Source organism: Eulemur rufifrons, chromosome 1 (assembly GCF_041146395.1).
Source record: "Eulemur rufifrons isolate Redbay chromosome 1, OSU_ERuf_1, whole genome shotgun sequence".
In the NCBI taxonomy this organism is placed as follows: Eukaryota; Metazoa; Chordata; class Mammalia; order Primates; family Lemuridae; genus Eulemur; species Eulemur rufifrons.
In genome coordinates this window covers 12,884,091-12,905,473 of record NC_090983.1, presented here as the reverse complement: position 1 = coordinate 12,905,473, position 21,383 = coordinate 12,884,091, and the positions used below count along the sequence as shown (strand labels likewise).

Below are 21,383 nucleotides of genomic sequence, written 5' to 3'. Positions count from 1 at the left end.
ATGCCTTTTCCTATTCATTTATATACACACACACACACACACACACACACGAATACAAATACACACAGGAATGTACATGAACACATCCTCCTATAAACTAAAATTAGTGTAAACAAAAATGAGGTCATAACATGAATTTTTCTATTAATTTCTTCAGACTTGTTAACATAAGGAAATCAGGGAATTCCATAGTACTTTAACAGGATACAGACGGAGATTCAGATTGTATCCAATTTTCTGTTGGTATGTGCATTTCTGTCTTTGAGCACAAAAGCCAGTTTTCTGAAGCAAATTTCTAGAAATGCATTTGCTTCCTCAAAGTTATAAATATTTTATGTTTGACAGACACTGACAAATTACCTTTCAAATTGCTTAACAATTTAACCCCACAACAACAGTATATGAGTATCCACTCCCCTACACCCTCAACACCAGATTTTCTTCTTCTGCCTGTTGGGCTAAAAGTGATGTCTCCTTATTTTCATTTGTACTTCCCATGACTACTAGGGGGCAAAACCCCATCTTTTTATTTTGCAGGCTAGTTCTAATTATTCTTCTGTCTTTTGTGCATTCATATTCCTTGTATGTTTTTCTACTCAAGTGTTTTCATATTGATTTATTGGCACTCTTTATATATTATGGTTTTCAAAAATTTTGTTAAATGTTCTAAATAATTTATTCCAGTCTCTTAATCTTTTAATTTAAGATATTTCATCATATAAATGTTTTCTTGCTTTTTGTGTGGTTAAATCTGTCAGTATGTTTCCTTGTGGTTTTTGTAATAGATTTTTTAAAAAGACTTTTCTCAAATTAAGATTACCAAAATATTCTACATTTCCCTCTATTGTTTTTATAGATTTGTGCTTCTATTAGATTTTCACATCTATCTGGAATTTAGTTTTGTATCCGATGTGACGCATGGAATTAAGGTACTCCCCCCACTCACACAAATAAAAAAAATTTATTTTAATCAGGTTAATTAGAAATGACAAATTTATCACATCCCCAACATTCACAAATACATCAATTTGCTTCTGGACTCTTTATTTTCTTACTTGGGCCCACCCAAGACTCCTCTCCTGCCAAAAATAAATTTTGCCTATTCTTGTGCATTTTCTTGCCCAGATGAATTCTGAGATCAGCTTTGTCAAGTATTACAAAAAAATCTTTTGGGGGATTTTGATTCAGATTTCAATGAATTTATAGGTGACTTTAAAAAATGACACCCTTGTAACATGTAATCCTCCCATTTGGGTACATTTATCCTTTCATATTCTTTCACTTTTATTATCTTCTTGGTATAAGTCATCTGCCTACATTTCTTGTTAGAATGATTCTAAGGAAGGTTATGATTTTTTTAATAGATTAATTACATTTATACATATTTATGGGGTACACGTGAAATTCTATTACATGCATAGAATGTAACAAAGATCAAGTCAGGATTTAAGGTACCCACTATCTCCAGTATTTATCATTTCTATATGTTAGTAAGATTTCAAGTCCTCTTTTCTAGCTATTTTGAAATAGATGATATATTGTTAACTACAGTCACCCAACTCTTCTACTGAAGATTAGAACTTATTCCTTCTATTACTTTAATGTTTGTACCCATTAACCATCTTTTCTCCCTGCCCCACTTCCCAATCTCTGGTATTCCACTCTTCTACCTTCATATGCTCAACCTTTTTTAGTTCCCACATATGAGTGAGAACATGTGATATTTGTCTTTCTGTGCCTGGCTTATTTCATTTAACAACTATCAGTTCCATCCATGTTCCTGCAAATGACATGATTTTGTTCTTTTTTATCGTGGTTCTTGATAAAATATACTTTTCTTCATGTCATTTACTGATTAATGCTGATTTATAGAAAAGCTGACAGATTTTTCTCAGAGAATAGTTTCTCATTACCACTACTGCCAAGTTGATGAACATACTGTCTTGAAAATTAAAATTTTTTTTCGTTTCCTTCCTGATATTTACAAATTTACTTCCTTTTTTACTTAGTTTACCAGTTAGGACCTGCAGAGAAACGCAGAATACTAGTAGTAAAGATAGGTATCCTTAACTTGTTTCTAACTTTAATAAGGTGTCTAGTATTTCATTCTATTCTTAGGTAGCTAAGAGTCCCCCACTCTAGAAAACGAATGGGGACTGACTTTTAACAAACACATTTTGTACATCTATAGAAATAATCAACTGGCTTTCTCCTTAAAATGATGCCTGGCAAATCAACAACTGCTTAACCTTACAATTACTACAATACTTAAAAAACTATCCTTTTAACAAATTTCCTTATGTTGACCCTTCTTTGTATTCCAGGGATAAATCCTATTTGGAAACAGTGAATTATTCTTTCAATATACTGTTGAACATAACTTGCTAATATTTTATTTAAGCTTTTATGTTGAATAACCTATAGCTTTCTTTTTTATCTTCCTCGTCCAGTTTTAGTAATGAAGTTTTGCCAGCCTCAGATATTTCCCAAGAGTAATATGTGTATTTTGCTTTCTGAGTTCAAAGTTCTCTATATGGCTTTCAATTGTAACTTGCTAACTGTGTAATTCAAACCTTCAACAACCACTTTTTTAATTTGTAAGGGACTTCTATGACTGTAATGGACTTGCTAATTGTGTTATTCAAACCTTCAACAACCACTTTTTGAATTTTTAAGGGACTTCTGTTACCTTTTCTATAAATCAGCATTTATCGGTAAATGACATGAAGAAAAGGATATTTTACCAAGAACTGTCTATTTCTCCTTGTACTTCCATTCTCCTTTCTGTACTGTGAGGTTATGCCACAATAATTGTTATAAATTCTTGATTAAATATCAAATATCACTGTTTAGTGGTTTTCTATTTGAATTCTACTATCTCATCTCACACTAATATTGCTATTGTCTATAATTAGTTTTTATAATTGAGTACCATTCTCAGAAAATTTTAAAAAGTATTAACAAAGAACATTAAGAAAAGTATGTATTAATAATTATTGTCCATACCTCTTTCAAAAACCAACGGCTAAGTTAACTAAAATCCAAGGCACAGACTACCACTGTACATATTTTCTATGCTTTGCTGTTCTAAATCACAATAAACTTATTTTTAGTCATTCAAGCGATACATAAAAGGAAGAAAAGGCCTTAGCAGCCCCACTAGTACAGATTAAATACAACACCACAAATTAATGCCACCCAGCTTCGAAGAGAGTTCGCAATGATCCTGGTATAGTTTAACCACATGTAGTCCCTCACTCTATCAGTGCTGACCTGAGTGACCAAGAAAATGAGGAAGTAACAGTATGGGACTTCCACGCCTAGGTTATAAAAACACCACAGATTCTGCCTGGGTCTCTTGGATAGTTAGTTTGCTCTGGAAAAAGCTAGCCATCAGGATTCAAGGACAATCAAACAGCTATGTGGAAAAGTCCATGTGGAAAGAAACTTAAGGCCTGTTACCAACATCCAAAACAAACCTGTCAGCCATCTGAGCCACCTTGGCAGTCTATTCTCCAGCCCCAGTCAAACCGTGAGAAGACTGACGCCCAAGTCAACACCTCAATGCAACCTCATGAAAGACCCCAAGCCAGAACCACCCAACAGAGTCCCTTCTGAAGCCCTGATACACAGAAACCATGAGAGATAATAAACTGTTAGTGATTGTTTTAAATCACTAAGTTTTGAGATTTGTTATGTGGCATTAAATAACACACCATCTTACTGAACTCATAAAGAATATTCAAAAATGAAAAGATCACCTTCCTTAAAATTATGATAGTTAAATACTTTCAATTATGTCCAATAATTTGTGAAGATGATTTCAGTGTAAGAGCTGGTAAATAAAACTTTATCAGCAGACTGTAGAGAAACGAAGTATCAGTAAAGATAAACTTCTGTGTTTTCTCACAATGCCCAGGATTTGAGGTGTGAGCAGCCTGAAGCCTTTGGAGCCACAGAACATGGCATTCTATATACACTACACTCAGGCTTCTGATTTGTGTTTAGCTGAAGTTTTTAAAATTAGAGAAATTTCATACTTTTTCTTTTCCCAAACTGGTTGGGAAAAAGAAAAGTAAGCTTGAACTACTAAAATTTCCAATTTCAATAACAGCTTTGTATTTTTACTTATCACATTTTTTTTTTACCAGTTCTTTATATTAATAAATTAGGACTCTGAAAACCAACTCTAGCATTTTCAACTAGCTTATAATGCTTAAAATGTATTATCCAGGACAGTGTAGATTAAAAATACCCATAAAACCAGTTGTTAGGGATAATTTAATTTCACCTCTGCTTTGAAAGCCTTATAATACTTGAATAAGGTACTCAATGCTTGCTTAATCAATATTCGTAAGACTCAATCACCTATATTAATAACTTGTGCTTGAAAATCAAAGTTATTCTCTAGGTAAGACCCATTTGGAGATATATGAGAAAAGACTCTCAACTTAGCCACTAAACACCTAGATTTCAAACATTTTCTTTAAGGACAGCACATAGAAATGGTAACCTCTTAATTATATTCACCACATAAATGTGAGCATGTAAGAATGACCAATGCGTCCAATGAAAAGTTTAAGAAGGAAATTTAAAAATTTCTTGAAACAAATGAAAATTAAAACACAACATATCAAAACCTATGGGATACAGCAAAAGCAGTATTAAGAGGAAAGTTCATAGTAATAAAGTGTCTACATCAAAAAACTAGAAAAGGTTCAAGTAAACAACCTATTGATCTATCTTAAAGAACTAGCAAAATAAGAGCAAACCAAATCCAAAATAAGCAGAAGAATAGGAATAAAGACTAGAGCAGAAATAAATGTAACTGAAACAAACAAATAAAAACAATATAAAAGATCAATGAAATGCAAAAAATTGTTTTTTTGAAAAGACAAACAAAACAGAAACACCTTTGGCCAGACTAAGAGAAAAAGAGAGAAGATCCAAATAGATAAAATCAGAAAAAGGAGATATTACAACTAATACTGCAGAAATCCAAAGGATCATGAGAGACTACTATGAGCAACTATATGCCAATAAATTGGAAAACCTAGAAGAAATGGATAAATTCCTAGATAACATATAACCCATCAAAATTGAACCAGGAAGAAATCCAAAACTTGAATAAATAACAAGTAATGAGATAAAAGCAGTAATAAAATGTCTTCCATCAAAGAAAAGCCCAGAACCTGATGGCTTCACTGCTGAGTTCTACCAAGCATTCAAAGAAGCACTAATACCAACAGTACTTAAATTATTCCAAAAACCTGACAAGGAGGAGATACTCATTCTATGAGGCCTGAATCACCCACCATACCAAAACCAGATGATGATACAACAAAAAAAGAAAACTATAGACCAATATCTCTGATGAACATAGATGCAAAAATCCTCAACTAGATACCAACAAACCAAATTCAACAACACATTAAAAAGACTATTCATAATGATCAAGTGGGATTCACCTCAAAGATACAAGGATGGTTCAATCAATGTGATAACATCATATCAAAAGAATGAAGAACAAAACTCATATGATCATTTCAATTGATGCTAAAAAGTATTAAATAAAATTCAACATCCCTTCACGATAAAAATTCTCAAAAAAACTGGGTACAGAAGGAACTACCTAAACATGATAAAAGCCATATATGACAGACCCACAGCTAGTATCACGCTAGAATGGGGAAAACCTGAAAACCTTTCCTCGAAGATCTGAAACAAGACAAAGATGTCCACTTTCACCACTGTTATTCAATATAGTACTGGAAGTTCTACCTAAAGCAATCAGATAAGAGAAAGAAATAAAGGGCATCCAAATTGGAAATGAAGAAGTCAAACTATCCTTGTTTGCAGATGATGATCTTATATCTAAAGAAACCTAAAGACACCACTCAAAAACTATTAGAACTAATAAACAAATTCAGTAAAGTTGCAGGACACAAAATCAACATACAAAGCTCAGTAGCATTTCTATATGCCAACAGTAAACAATCTGAAAAAGAAACCAAGAAAGTAATCTCATTTACAATAGCTACAAATAAAATAAAATACCTAGGAATGAACGTAACCAAAGAAGTAAAAGATCTCTAAAATGAAAATTACAAAACACTGATGAAAGATGCTGAAGACACAAAAAAATGGAAAGATGGCTCATGGATTGGAAGACTCAATATTGTTAAAATGTCCATACTACCCAAAGCAATCTACAGATTCAATGCAATCCCCATCAAAATACGAATGGTATTCTTCCTAAAAATAGAAAAAATAATCCTAAAATTTATATGGAACCACAACAGACCCAGAATAGCCAAAGCCATCCTGAGCACAAACAACAAAACTAGAGGAATCACATTACTTGACTTCAAATTATACTACAGAGCTGTAGTAACAAAAACAGCATGGTACTGGCATAAAAACCAACACAGATCAATGGAATAGAGAACCCAGAAATAAATCCACATATCTATAGTGAACTTATTTTCAAAGAAGGTGCCAAGAACATACAGTGGGGAAAGGACAGTCTCTTCAATAAATGGTGCTGGGAAAACAAGATATCCATATGCAGAAGAATGAAACTAGACTCTTATTCTCTCACCAAACACAAAAATCAAATCAAAATGGATTAAAGACTTAAATCTAAGACCAGAAACTATGAAACCACTAAAAGAAAACATTGGGAAAACTCTTCAGGACACTGGGGTCTGGGCAAGGACTTCTTGGGTAATCTCCCAAAGCACAGGCAACCAAAGCAAAATTGGACAAATAGGATCACATCAAGCTAAAAAGCTTCTGCACAGCAAAGGAAACAATCAACAAAGGAAAGCCAACCCACAGAATGGGAGAAAGTATTTGCTAACTATCCTTCTGACAAGGGATTAATAACTAGAATATATAAGGAGCTCCAACAACCTAATAGAAAAAATTAAATAATCTAATTAAAAAACAGGCAAAGGATCTGAATAAACATTTCTCAAAAGAAGACACATAAATGGCCAACAGGTATATGAAAAATTACTCAACATCATTAGTCATCAGAAAAATGCAAATCAAAACTACAATGAAACACCATCTCACCCTAGGTAAAATGGCTTTTATGAAAAAGACAGGCAATAATGAACACTGGCAAAGATGTCAAGAAGGGGAACCGTCATACACTGTTGGCTGGAATGTAAATTAGTGAAAACACTATGGAAAACAGCATGGATGTTCCTCAAAAACCTGAAAATAGGAACTACCATATGATCCAGCAATCCCACTACTGGGTATATATCCAAAGGAGGGAAATACAGAATATCAAAAAGATACCCACACTCTCATATTTACTGCAGCACTATTTACAATAGCCAAGATATGGAATAAACCTTCGTGTCCATCAATGGATGAATGGATAAAGAAACTGTAGTACATACACACAATGGAATACTACACAGCCACAAAAAGAAGGAAATCTTGCCATTTGCAACATGGATGGAACTGGGGAACATTATAGGAAGTGAAATAAGCCACGAACAGAAAGACAAATCTCACATGTTCTCACTCCTATATGGGAGCTAAATATTAAAAACAATTAATTTCATGGAGACAGAGAGTAGAATGATGGTTACCAGAGGGTGTAAAGTATAGCAGGGAGGGTGGAATAAAGTGGGGATGGTTAATGGGTTCAAAAATATACTTAATTAGATAGAATGAACAATATTTGATAGCACAACAAAGTGACTATAATCAACAATAAGTTAGAGGATACTTTAAAGGAATTAAAACAGTGGAATTGAAATGTTTCTAATACAAAGAAATGATCAATGCCTCAGGTGAGGGATATTCCAATTACCCAGATTTGATAAATTTACGTTGTATGTCTATATCAAAACATCATATGTACCCTATAAAAGATATACAATTATTATGTACCCATAATAATTAAAAATAAACATTTTTAAAAATAGGATTACAATTTAATCTTCTTTCTCTTAATTTCAAACTTATACTTTTTTTCTTCCTATGTTCACCTATACGTGAAAACTGTCTTTCAAATTAAGTATAAATATGGTGGTAATTTTGAAGGCTTTCAAAATGTTTATTCTTAATTTTAATCTTAGTAAGAATCACATGATCTTCATTTCAACCCTAAGACATCATTTAAAGGTATAGGAAAAGGGCCGGGCGCGGTGGCTCACGCCTGTAATCCTAGCACTCTGGGAGGCCGAGGCGGGTGGATCGCTCGAGGTCAGGAGTTCGAGACCAGCCTGAGCAAGAGCGAGACCCCGTCTCTACTAAAAATAGAAAGAAATTATATGGACAACTAAAATATATATATACAAAAAATTAGCCGGGCATGGTGGCGCATGCCTGTAGTCTCAGCTACTCGGGAGGCTGAGGCAGTAGGATCGTTTAAGCCCAGGAGTTTGAGGTTGCTGTGAGCTAGACTGACGCCACGGCACTCACTCTAGCCCGGGCAACAGAGTGAGGCTCTGTCTCAAAAAAAATAAATAAATAAATAAATAAAAAATAAAGGTATAGGAAAAGATTAAATGAATTTAATGTAATCAAATCACAACTTAATGGGGAGAAAGGGCACAGGGAAAAGGAAATAAAAAGTAAGCATATTAAAATTAATTAGTTACTCTAAGGGAACAAAAGATGGTACAAAAAGAAATTTGACTATGCTATCAAGATAGTGTAAAACTGGCCTAAGGACACAGAAACAAGAAATAGATCAGACAGTACAAACATAGACCCAATATATGGTCAATTGATTTATTTTTAATAAAAATACCAAGATAATTCAATGGGAAACAAATATTGCTTTTAACGAATGATCCTGGAAAAAGCAACTGTGTGTAAGAGGAAAAAAAATCTTAATCTTTACCTTATACCATATAAAAAGAATTAACAAAATTGATCATAGACCTAAACATAAAATGCTAAAATTATAAACCACTTAAAACACGAGAAAATCTTTGCAATTTTGGGTAGGCAATGATTTCCTAGGACATCAAAAGCACAAACTATAAAAGGCAAAAAATGATTAAACTGGACTGTCAGTATTTAAAATTCTGTTCTTCAAAAGACACCATTCAGAAAATAAAAAGACAACTGGGCTTGGTGGTTCACGCCTATAATCCTAGCACTTTGGGAGGCTGAGTCTCAAGGATCTCCTCAGGACAGGAGTTCAAGACCAGTCTGGGCAACGTAGATCCTGTCTCTACAAAAAAGTTTTGTTTTTTTTTTTTTTTGAGACAGAGTCTCACTCTGTTGCCCAGGCTAGAGTGAGTGCCGTGGCGTAAGCCTAGCTCACAGCAACCTCAAACTCCTGAGCTCAAGCGATCCTCCTGCCTCAGCCTCCCGAGTAGCTGGGACTACAGGCATGCACCACCATGCCCGGCTAATTTTTTTTTTTTTCTATATATATTTTTAGCTGTCCATATAATTTCTTTCTATTTTTAGTAGAGATGGGGTCTCGCTCTTGCTCAGGCTGGTCTCGAACTCCTGAGCTCAAACGATCCGCCCACCTCGGCCTCCCAGAGTGCTAGGATTACAGGCGTGAGCCACCACGCCCGGCCCAAAAAAATGTTTTTTCTGAAGTAGCTGGGCATGGTGGCATGCACCTGTAGTCCCAGCTACTTCCAGGGAGGCTGAGGCAGGAGGATTGCTTGAGCCCAGGAGTTCAAGGTTATAGTGAGCTGTAATTGTACCACTGCACTCCAGCCTCGGTGACATAATGAAACCCATCTCTACAAACAAACAAACAAACAAAGGAAAAAAAAAAAAGAAAGGAAAAAGAAACTGAACCTGAAAATGAAAAGACAAGCAACAGACTGAAAAAATATTCAGAGAATATATATCTTGCAAAGGACTTCTACCCAGATTTATAAAGAGCTATTGTAACTTAATAAGAAAATAACTCAATATTAAGAGATAGACACTTCACCAAACAAGAGAAATCAATGGCATACAAACACATAAAAAGATGCTCAACATCATCAGTCATCAAGGAAAGGAAAATTACATCCAGAATGAGATACAATTACATATCAGCTAAAATGGCTAAAATTATAAAGACTGCAGAGGATGTGGAGCAACTGGAGCTCTCTTGTACTGCTTGTGGGAATGTAAAATGGTATAATTGCTTTGATATAGTTTGGCAGTTTCTTAAAAAGTTAAATATATAGCTCTATTCCTAATAGCCCAAATCTGGTAACAACCTAAATGCTCATCAACAGATAAACTGATAAACAAAACGCAGCACATCTGTATTAAAAAAAAAAAAAAAAAAACACCACTCAGTAGTAAAAAGGAACGAACTATTGACACTATACATGGAACAAAACAGATGTGTCTAAAAAGTACTATGCTACTGAAAGAAGCTGAACACCAACACCACATTTTATCTGATTCCATTTAAATAAAATTCTAGGAAAGGCAAAACTAATCTATAGTGATATAAAGCAGATCCCTGTTGCCTGGGGTTGGAGGGTGGTAGGAGAAAACCACAAAGGAGTACAAAGAAATCTTGGAGATAATATTCTGTATTTCTGGGTATTACTCTTGATGATGATGGTAGTTACACAGGTGTACCAGTTTAACATTCATCAAATTGTGCACTTACATGGGGTATGTTTTATTACATGAAAATTATACTTTGAAAAAGCATAATTTTTAAAGTTGATTTAAAAAAAACAAAATGAAACATAATAAATGTATGATGTTCATACAGTTCCATGGCCCATTTTATGCAATTTTCTTTAAAGCTATTCAAATAAGACAGATTTAAATAACAAGTGAGAGTTAGATTGGTTAAAATGTACACAACCATAACCCATACCTCAAATGTGTATTTTTCTCTATTATTAAAGAGCATTAATATGGTCATCTGGAAAGTGGACACTTGCAATATGTGCTTCCGTGTATTAGAGCCGGTTACTTGCGCACCTCCAACACCAACTTCAGATCCATCTTCCTATTTTTTTAAAAAAATATAAGCAAGATATAATAATCTCCTGGTAACTTTAACAGTATGTTTCAGAAACAGATCCTGTAATATCCATCTCCCCTTCAACAAAACTATGTAACTTATTCCTATATAAAAAGGAAATCTATTTAAAAATATGTTTGTATGTACATACTTACACACACACACACAGACACACACACTACTTAGACTATCTCCTTCTTTCCCCACTGTGGAAATTTTAGTGTATCCGAGCAAGTTATTGATGAACAATTTCTTATATTTAAAGCTAAAATTATTTTAACAGTACACTATGGGATGATAATAATGGACTTACGAAACAACCCTACTATTACACTGGCACCAAAAGTAAAAGGGTTAGGTTTCCTTCTGCATGACCCAATCACAGTAAAAGATTAGAAAACAGCATAGCACAGGGGAGAAAACTGCCATTCTCAAAGCCCATTTCTGTTCTATGATTTAAGAGATACAAAGCAGAGCTTGCAGTGATTAACGCCTGCATTATGTTTTAAAAATCTATGGTTCAACTTAATATAACTTCAAAAGATAACATGATTACTTTTACTCCTTTAAAACAAAAATAAGCAATAATTAAAAGCTGAAGTCTTTAGTTTCCTTATCTTTCCACTTACACAAATATATAATATCAAATATTACTCAACTAAATGAATTGTAAAGGACTAGTTCCACTTCAATTAAATATAAAAATTAGAATATTTATAGGCATTTTTCAGCAATACTAAAAAAAATTTTGGTGTTATGGCAACTCATCATATAAAACCAGTAAGATCCTAATTAACATTTAAAATAAAACTATTACTTGCTGCCTAGATGACAACTTACGTATCTTTGACTTTTTTCTAGAAGACATTATTTTTTTATTTTAGGGCAAATAATCCTGATTTGAGTCACATCAAATAATGAAAATTATTACTCTAAATCTTGTAATTCTAGACATAAAACAAGCAAATTAGTTTTTAAAAAATGAAGGCAAATCACTGGTACATCATTTTTTAAATAACTTCAGTAACATTTGTACATCTCTTAAATCTCAAGTGTTAATTTTCCCCATCTTGATTTAATGGAAATACGAATTACAGGAGAACAAGAATTTTCAAGAGACTCACAGCTTTGTACAACCTCAAATCAACTTAGATTTTACTTTTTTAGGCAACGCTGTATGAAATCTAATCTTACAAATAAAACATGCAGTTACCCTAATATTATTTATTTCTTAAGGAAGGCTATTAGCATTGCCTTCATATTTCAAATAAAGTTAGCAACTGAGGGAACAGAAGTAATAAATCAAAGCCAAGACTTTAACCTTTTAATTATTTGAAGTAGGTAGCAAATAAGAGAAATAAATAATTTACCCAGGCCAACATAAATTGCAAATCCATTCTGTAGACTAATTTTAAGTTACTTAATATGGTCAAACTATCAGTATTTACCTTTTTAACTGGTCCATAAAAGGTGGCATTGAGATCTGCAGAACCCATATGATGCTGGAGTGTGAGCTGTCGACCACTGTGTTTGGCTAAGTAGAACCTTCAGCAAATTAAACCAGGTTTTAGAGAATCAAACAATTTACATATTTGAAATTATAAATTACAAGCTAACAACCCTCAACAAACAAATATGTAAGGGAAACTTTAAAAGCTAAAGGAAACCTTAGGAATTAAGTTCAGTTCCAACATTTTACAGAAGAGGAAACAGGAGAGTGAGAGAATGTATCACTACAAGCAACTTGATAATAAATATAAAGGCAGCACACTAAATTATTTCTACTGTAGACTTTGCCTTAGTCTGCTGCTGCTCAGCCCTGGCCATTCATGAGACCACCTTTCTCCATATTAACCCCACAATCAATTGTTCCTAAGACAGGGGCAAGTGTCAACAGTACAAAATACATTCCTAATCATGCACTAATGCTGAAGAAAAGGCATTAATATTCTTCTTTAACAAGTTTTATTCAATTCATTCTTATATACTAGAAGGATAAATTCTCCTTTTTTTTGTTGTTCAAAACTTGCACTTAATTTTTCTTAAATATTTATACTTAAAAAAAAAAAAAAAAACACCTTGTGGTTCTAGCCCCAATATAATAATCATCCCCTCACTCTTAGAATTCCTTTTCCTTTGTCATTTTGCCTTTCTATGGTATACACAAAATAGGGACCTTGGAAAATCAACATTTCCTGTGAACTCACGAGACTTGTATGAGTAATGCCCAAACAAGCATGGATTAGACAGGTAAAGCCAGCTGGAGAGCAGGTATATCATGATCTACTGGGCCAACGTATATTTTCATGCACTTCTAAAAGGTCATACTGAATCACTTAGAATAAGGATCATACAGGCTAACCAGAGTGAGGAAGGACTGTCCTCAAGATTACGTGAATTATAGTAAAGAAGGCAGTATACAACATTCATAGATTAAACACCTAGGTAACTGCTTTCCTGAAAATGGTCTATGGTCTGAAAGACAAAGATCTAAGTTTATAAAAACTTTTTTTTTGACTTATGAAGATTCAAGTTACTAATATGCTAGTTGTTCTGGTTTAAAATGAAAACAACGGGCTATGATAATGTAGAGAAGACAGCTGAATTGCACCAGAATATTTAAGACTACTCTACATTAAATTCTGAGTTACTTCACCTTAAAAAAAAAAACGTCATTATACTAAACACTCAACAAAGATCCAGGATATGGTATATTTAAAAAATACATTTCTCTTGGATCGGCACCAAAAATATCTTTAGTTTCTGTACAACCCATGGCAAGTATAAATTTAAAGTATAATTTAAAATATTTAAAGTATAAAGTTAAAATTATTTCTGATAAAAATCATAAACTCCACAGACATTGTTAAAGATTTATCCACATAACTTTCAAATACATTTTGACATCAAGGTCAGGCAATTTACTTGGAAGACATTGTAAAGAGCACTACACTGAATTTTTTGTAGTAGGACATTTATTTGATGTCAACTTTTGTACTATGGAAATATTTTATATTTCACAAAAAGGAGGCACTGATATTTAGAAACTTAAGAGAATTACTAGAACCATTAAGACTGAGGTGAAAAGTTTGTACAGCCTTCCACAATTTCAAAGAGGTAGTGACAGATACTTGTCCTCCTGGCGATATCAAATGCAGTATCTTCCAAGTTGTTTTTCAGACCTGGTTTGATGTAACGGTTCACCAGGATGAATTCTAGAGTATCTCTGCTGTCTCTGTTCCCAGCAGCAAGATGCAAGGGGGTCAAGAGGCCTTTTGTTTGGGCACTGACATCTGCATCATGCTGAAGAAAGAAAGAAGCCACTCTGGTATCATTCTACGTACAAGCACTGTGCAGGGGTGTTCAGCCATCCACTGTCACTGCATGAACATCTGCCCCTTGTGCAATCAGCTCATGGACCGTATCTAAGTGTCCACTGCAGGCTGCTCGATGAAGAGGGATATACTCATCTTCATCCCTAGCATTCACATGAGTGGCCTTTCCAGAAAGTAGTCTCCACACCGTAGTAAGCCAATTTTTTTTATTTTTTCAGCAGACCAAAGAAACCATTTGCTTGGATCTTTTTCCATTTTTTTTCTTGCAATTGATACCATTATTCATTTTTTTCATCTTCATCAGAATCTAGTACTCAGAGACTCTGAGTACTAGAATAAGGTGTCCATGTGTTTCCAAGAACCGAGGTTGATTAAAGTGCTCAGTAAAGTCCATGGCATTCTCTGGTTCTGGTTTTCCATCATAATTTACTTTCTCTTTTTCCATTTTTACTACTAGTCTAAATAAAAAGCATTTCAAATGGCAGGGTATAAATAATCCTTCGAGAGATAAATTAAGTCTGTTTTATTTTATGCATCAATGAGGGGGAAATCGCTGCACACCAGGATAAATTCTCCTTCTGAACACGAGGTTAAAAAAAAAATGGCGTATATTCACCCTCAATTAGGGACATTACTAATGATCAAATTTATTTCCATTTTCAATAATTATTTGTACTTAGAAATGCAAAGTCTGATTTAGGTTTACCTTCTGAATATCTCAAAAGCATGTCTTGGTGCTGGTGGGATGTTGCACTTTGGTGTGGCTGATTGAGTAGGCCAATATCCTGTCGTGAGCACCCGGACCGTGAGATCAACACCACCTAAAGATACCTATGTAAAACAGAAAGAGATATTCCGCCCCAAATTAACTAGGATTTGTCATCTGTTCTGTCTAGACACTGTGTTAGATTTATTAAAGTTGTTAGCTCCTTGTCCAACATCTATTAAGTAAAACATTTTCTTAAAGGTTACATCCATCCAGTGTTTCCAAAATTTTAATTATTCTGGCAAATAGTTTTAACTATTGCTTAAGATATTAACTTTAAAATACTGACTAAAGGATAGTTCTTAGCGTATGAACCAAGTTTACTGGTATCATTGAGAACTGCAAAGTTTTAGCCTTTAAAGTTTTTTAGATAAAATGTCATGGGGTCATATTAAGTATCATTTTAGAGAAAATTCTAGGATAGTATCTTTCAGTTTAAAAATATTTTTAACAGCTTCACACACAAAAAACATCTCTAATATCTCATACTACGTATCAAAACTTTCATGTTCATCATGGCATTCTAACAACCTCTGCATAGAACACTGAAGATCCTGTGTATACATTAAGGCTCTAAGTATTTGTGCAATGAATGACTACTACTAAGCCAGCATCACTGTCACAATTATATATTTTCTTTTAAACAAGGTAAATTTTTTGGAAAACAGCAGAACATCAACAGGAACTCTTAAGAATAAATAGTATATTTACTGATATTCCCCAACTTGTTATAAATCATTCCATTTTTATCTAACCTCAATGATTTAGTAATATAGATTTTTAAAGTGGCGGGAATGAGTTTATAAATATCAAGACTCCATTCTACACTCAGATTTCTTCGTAAGTATCCACTAAATGATTACTCCACTGTAAAGAAATGGAAACTAGAAATCTTAGATGCTGCAGAGACGAGAGTATCACATCAGAGACTCTTAGATAATGCACTGGGGAAAGTGGAGAACTGCTTGTACATTTGCAAGTTGGCCAGGGGCTGGAGGAAAAAAGGGGTAGTGGGGGTCACAACTTGGTCAGTTCATCCAACCTTTATCAATATGCATGGGATCTACTCTAATCTCTCTAGCTCTCAATGTGTAAGCTTAGTGGAAGAATAAAATAAATAGAAAAAAATTATTATATTGAATAAAAATTACATGAAAATGTATCAATTTATTAGACAGATTTAAGTACAAATCCCTAAACAATCTAAAAAGAAAAAATATCAAGGATAATCTCATTATTCAGTTCCTGCCCACCCAAATTTCTATTTATCAGAGACTTGCATCTTTCCTGCTCCCAGCTCTTCTCCAGAGATATTTATGAGGCAAATCACACAACTATTTACAGTAGAGTCAGAATGTCATCATATATGTAAATGCCCACTTCAAAGAATTAGTTATATTCACGTATCTTGTTTGTGATGGGGCTGTTGAGACCAAAGTGATGATCTTAGTATTTAAATATCAAAGGAAAGATCTACAAATTTGTTAATGATTGTGACATATCTTAACTGCAGAGTGGTGTGTGGTCACTTAGAAAAATTTAAAAACTTGTAACTGTGGAATTCTCTAAATTGAAAGTTAAGATTGCTTCCTTTACTTAATAATATGTCTATGATATCTTTCCAAGTCAATACATACAAGTCTATCCAAATTTTTATAAAGACTTGTTTTTTACAGCCATTCCATTTTGTGAGTATCTTAAGATCCACTTCCAAGACTATTGACTGATAAGTAGAATTCTATTTTTAATAATTTAATCGTTTTTTCACCTCTTTAATCCACTAAGAATTTATCAATATTGTCCTTTATTAAGATAAGTAAATATCTAATTTTGACGGAATAAAAATAAATAAATAGATTTAAGGTTAAGGCAAAATTGAAAAATGGACTAAAAATAAACAACATTCTGCACTTCATTAAATTCTCACAACCCCCCATCAGACTTCCAGGCCATAAAAGTTCTAGCTCACTACCTTCAAGGAGTCACAATACAAAACACATTTATAACATACTAATCTCTGAGTTTTTATAGTCTTAGATCACTCTCCACACACCCTTAACGATGTGAAGCCCTTTTGTGATAACCCTCCAGAGGAGAATGAGAATACTGAGGTAGAGGAAGGGCAGGTTAACTATCCTAAGATAACACAATCCTGGGTAAGGTGAAAGAAGAGAGCTAAAACGCAGTGAACTTGCCTAAGCCCAGTATTCTTTCCACAATCTAAAATAATTACAACAACAGAATAACTGCATTTATTAAATTTTCAGTGTATTCTTTCAAGTGGGGAGGAAAAATTAAATTTTTAAATAAAAAATGTTTTAACATAAATAAAGTTAGGAAAAAAGGTAATATGGGGAACAATAAGTACTTAGACAATATGTATGTTGTCACTAATGACATTTAAATGAAACTGTCATCTGCTAAATGGATGAAAATGCCCATTACAAAAGACTTTACATAAATAAATAGAAGTAGAAATCAATTCAGAATCTTACCCCAGTTGCTTGTAGATGTTGCCTGAATTCATCCATTGTTGTGTTTGAGATGCTCATATCCCTAAACATTCCTTCCAGTTTTGAGGTGAACTGACATCCACATTCAGTCTGTGGAGAAAAAACACCAATATACGCAAATAAATGGTAGATTTTTCTATGAAAAAATGTAGGAAGAAATAACTATTCTGTGTTATTGCCATCCCTTATAGTCTGTTTTGTAAATATTTCCAACAATTGCTCTATGCCTGTGGTTACCAAACTTCAGGATTTTATTTTAAAATGCAGAGTGCTAGATTCTTTCAGAGATTCCAATATACCCCATGGAAAGTAGGGCCCAGAACTCTGAATTTCTAACAAGCACCCTGGGTGATTTAGGCACAGGTATTCTATGGACCACCACTTTGTGAAACATAGCTATATGGTAATATTCTCTTTATTGTTTCCTTTTATTAATCCTCCCCCAGACTTCCATGAATGTATCCTGCCACATCAACAGAAATCCCAGCAAACTAGGACTGTCCTAGAACTTTAAAAAAATATAAGTATGGCCTGTGTCCTACCCCAAAACAATCTATATTTATTTATTTCTAGAAATAAACATTTAAGATTAAGCAAATAATTTCCAATCCCATTATTGGTATGCAATCATGTGATAAACATTAGTTAGGTGCACTCCATTCCATCTTACCTTACCTTTAATTTAGATATCATATTTTTTTCAGAATCATCAGAAACACTTTTATTTGTGAGAAGTCTCCTTGCCAAGTGTTGTTTATAATAACGTTCAAATACATCTTTTTCTTGCATAAACCTAAAAAGGACCATCGCCTTATCCAATATTGTTTCTACTTCTTGTTCTGTTAGCTGCAAAATTAAAAGACAATTAAACAATTTTAGTTGTACAAAAATAGCTCCACAGTTCCCCTAAAACACTACTATTTGAAAATAAATATAAGTATCTGGTTGATGGATGTCAGAAGGACACGGTTTGAGTAAGCGCCCCCTACTTCACATACTGGCACAATCCTCACACTCTCATCTAGTGCAGCGTTAATGAGGGCTCAGAGTGGAATTCCATTCACTAGAGGGCTACTGAAATGGGCACATGAAATAATACAGGACTGGAGGAGGGATGACAGAACAGATAAAGTAAAATTTTAGTCATAAAGGACATTTTAGGAAGGCTTTGTATAAAATTTAGGCAGAAACTGCATAGCCAAAAGACAGTCTTTTCATTTAAGCTCATTCAAAACCTAAATTTTGCAAACAAAAGGTAATAATTTGTTATAATCCAAACAGTAAAAAGGCCACTTGTCCTTATTTATAAGGGCAAGATGATCCTGTGGCAGGTTGTGTTAGATATATTTAGAAAAATAGAAAACTTACATGGATGTATAATTAACAGTCTTTTCCATCTTTAGTGATCTTGTTCCTTATTACAGCTACAGCCTGTAAAACCTATGACCATTTGCTGCAAAATTTTCCCTTTTGTTTTATAAATTTCCAAGATGACGTTAAAAAAAAGACCAATTCGCATGATCAAAATATGCTTAAGTTGATTTTCTATGCTGTAGTGAGCTCCCAAGGTCCCAGAGGTATCATAAAGGCTTGAAAGTGAATATTAGTCTATGCTTTCAAACTATTTTCTAAGAACTGTTCTACTTATGCCTTCAAATTCTTGGCATCCAAATATTGTTTGATATATAACCTCCAGAACCAGATGAAAGCAAGGAATGTTATATACTACTAGAGAGTTGTTTTCTAGTTCTTTGTTATCTATAGATGCAGCCCCCAACCCTGGGCTACGCACCGGTACTGGTCTGTGGCCTGTTATGAATCGGGCCACACAGCAGGAGGTGGGCAGCAGGTGGGCAAGTGAAGGTTCATCTGTATTTACAGCTGCTTCCCATTACTCGCATCACCACATAAGCTCCACTTCCTGTTAGATCAGCAGCAGCGTTAGATTCTCACAGGAGTGAAAACCCTAATGTAAACTGCGCATGTTAGGGATCTAGGCTGCATACTCCTTGTGAGAATCTAATGCCTGATGATCTGAGGTGGAGCTGAGGAGGTGATGCTAGCACTGAGAGGCTGCAAATACAGATTATCATTAGCAGAGAGGTTTGACTGCACAATAAATGTAATGTGCTTGAATCATCCCGAAACCATTCTCACCCCACCTCCTCATCTGTGGATAAACTGTCTTCCGTAAAACCAGTCCCTAGTGCCACAAAGGTTGGGGACCGCTGATCTATACCACACCTCTCAGTCATAAAGATGACTGTTTAACAAATATAACTGTGTAGTTGTTTGTATTTGATGCCAATTAAATATTAAATGAAACGTCAAAGAACTTTTGATCATGTCAAATACTTCAAACAAAACTTTTTAATAGATTAAAGCACACGTTTAAGCACAGCAAAGGGTTATGCTTAATTTTCTATCTACAAAATGTCTTACTTTTATATAAAATTTCAAATCAACAAATAAAGTTAAATATATTTTCAAATGTATTACTACTTACCCCTTTGACTCCCTTTTTCAGCTTATCATCAATAAATAATGAGAGGTATTCGGGAGACCTGGAGTTGAGGTTGAGAAAATACTCAAAGTCACCCGCAATAGTTTGTTTAAAGAGCCGGTCATTATTGAACGATTCCTGGAGGAAGCGATCAAACCTACTCTTCAGATCCAATAAGCCCTTACAAATAAAAACAAAGAAATTCAGAAAACATTATAATAATTTTTCTATAAACAATACACTTATAACCATGTATGTTTAACTTAACTTTGGTAATAAAGTTTCTATGCAGTTTTCAATTTACAGATTCTGTATGATTATTTTCAAGCCCGTATTAAAAATGCCAGTGAGAGAGAAGTAGCATCTTCTACATATGTACTACTCTGCTGAAGATGAACCAACCAAAGACCTTCCTCACTACTTCTCATTCTTTTCTCTGCCTTGACCAAATGGGTTAGCCACAGAGAAACTTAACTTTAAAAATGCACAAAAAAGATGACTGATTATACTAAAATAGAAAAACCTGGAGCATAATTTAGTCACAGTATTGTTTGAAAGCATTTTGAAACAAAAAGCATTTAACTTAAAATTATTTTTTCTAACACGCTGAAGTATACGAACACTGAGGCATACCCAAAAAACCAAACCAAACCAAAACCTCACATTCACTATTGAGACCATTTAAATGAGGTCTTCATCACAGAGGTCAGTAAGTGAAAAGCAGCAGTTGAGTCTGGCTGCCTGATATAAATACACACATCTTGCAAAATTCTAAAATATTTAGGGTAATTATACTTATTAATTTACCACTGGAGCAATTAAGTTGAAAGTACATATACATAGCTTAGTAAAAGTGATGTTTCTAGCACTTGTCAAAATGACTTTATCATAAACTTAAGATAATCTTCTCTATTTACTTACCTGAATATAGTCAACAGGATTCTTTCCTTCTCCTTCCTCAGAAACAAGGGCTTTGCCTTGCTCCCTCAAATAGGAACTCATACACTCACACATTGTTTTTAAACCATTTGGCACACGACTAAATAATTTGTACATGCAGGCAAGGTCTACAATCAGAAAGAAAAATACAAATTGGCTACATTAAAGATTAAGGAAAAAATGTCAGTCTGTGTTCATACTATATGACACTTAAAAGCTTATTTCTCCATTACCACCATTTGCTAACCACATGACTATTTAAAAAAAATTAAAATGGAAAAAAGAAAAAAAATTTAAGCTAGTTAATGGTTATTATTGCAATTTATAAAATACAGCTTTTAGATGAGAT

General features: G+C 33.8%; 1 protein-coding gene and 1 pseudogene across 2 annotated transcripts in view; both read right to left on the bottom strand.

The window, feature by feature from the left end:
* Nucleotides 1-21,383, bottom strand: part of CUL3 (cullin 3) — a 103,588-nt gene that overhangs the window by 9,406 nt on the left and 72,799 nt on the right. For both annotated transcript variants that reach the window (XM_069466775.1, XM_069466784.1), the window contains 7 exons: nt 21,017-21,162; nt 20,099-20,275; nt 18,268-18,438; nt 17,575-17,682; nt 15,020-15,144; nt 12,427-12,523; nt 10,829-10,963 (listed from right to left, as the gene is read on the bottom strand). In XM_069466775.1, the coding sequence (XP_069322876.1) occupies nt 10,829-10,963; nt 12,427-12,523; nt 15,020-15,144; nt 17,575-17,682; nt 18,268-18,438; nt 20,099-20,275; nt 21,017-21,162 (959 nt within the window). The remainder of the gene's footprint in view (nt 1-10,828; nt 10,964-12,426; nt 12,524-15,019; nt 15,145-17,574; nt 17,683-18,267; nt 18,439-20,098; nt 20,276-21,016; nt 21,163-21,383) is intronic.
* LOC138381983 (ankyrin repeat domain-containing protein 49 pseudogene) lies at nt 14,048-14,758 on the bottom strand (annotated as a pseudogene).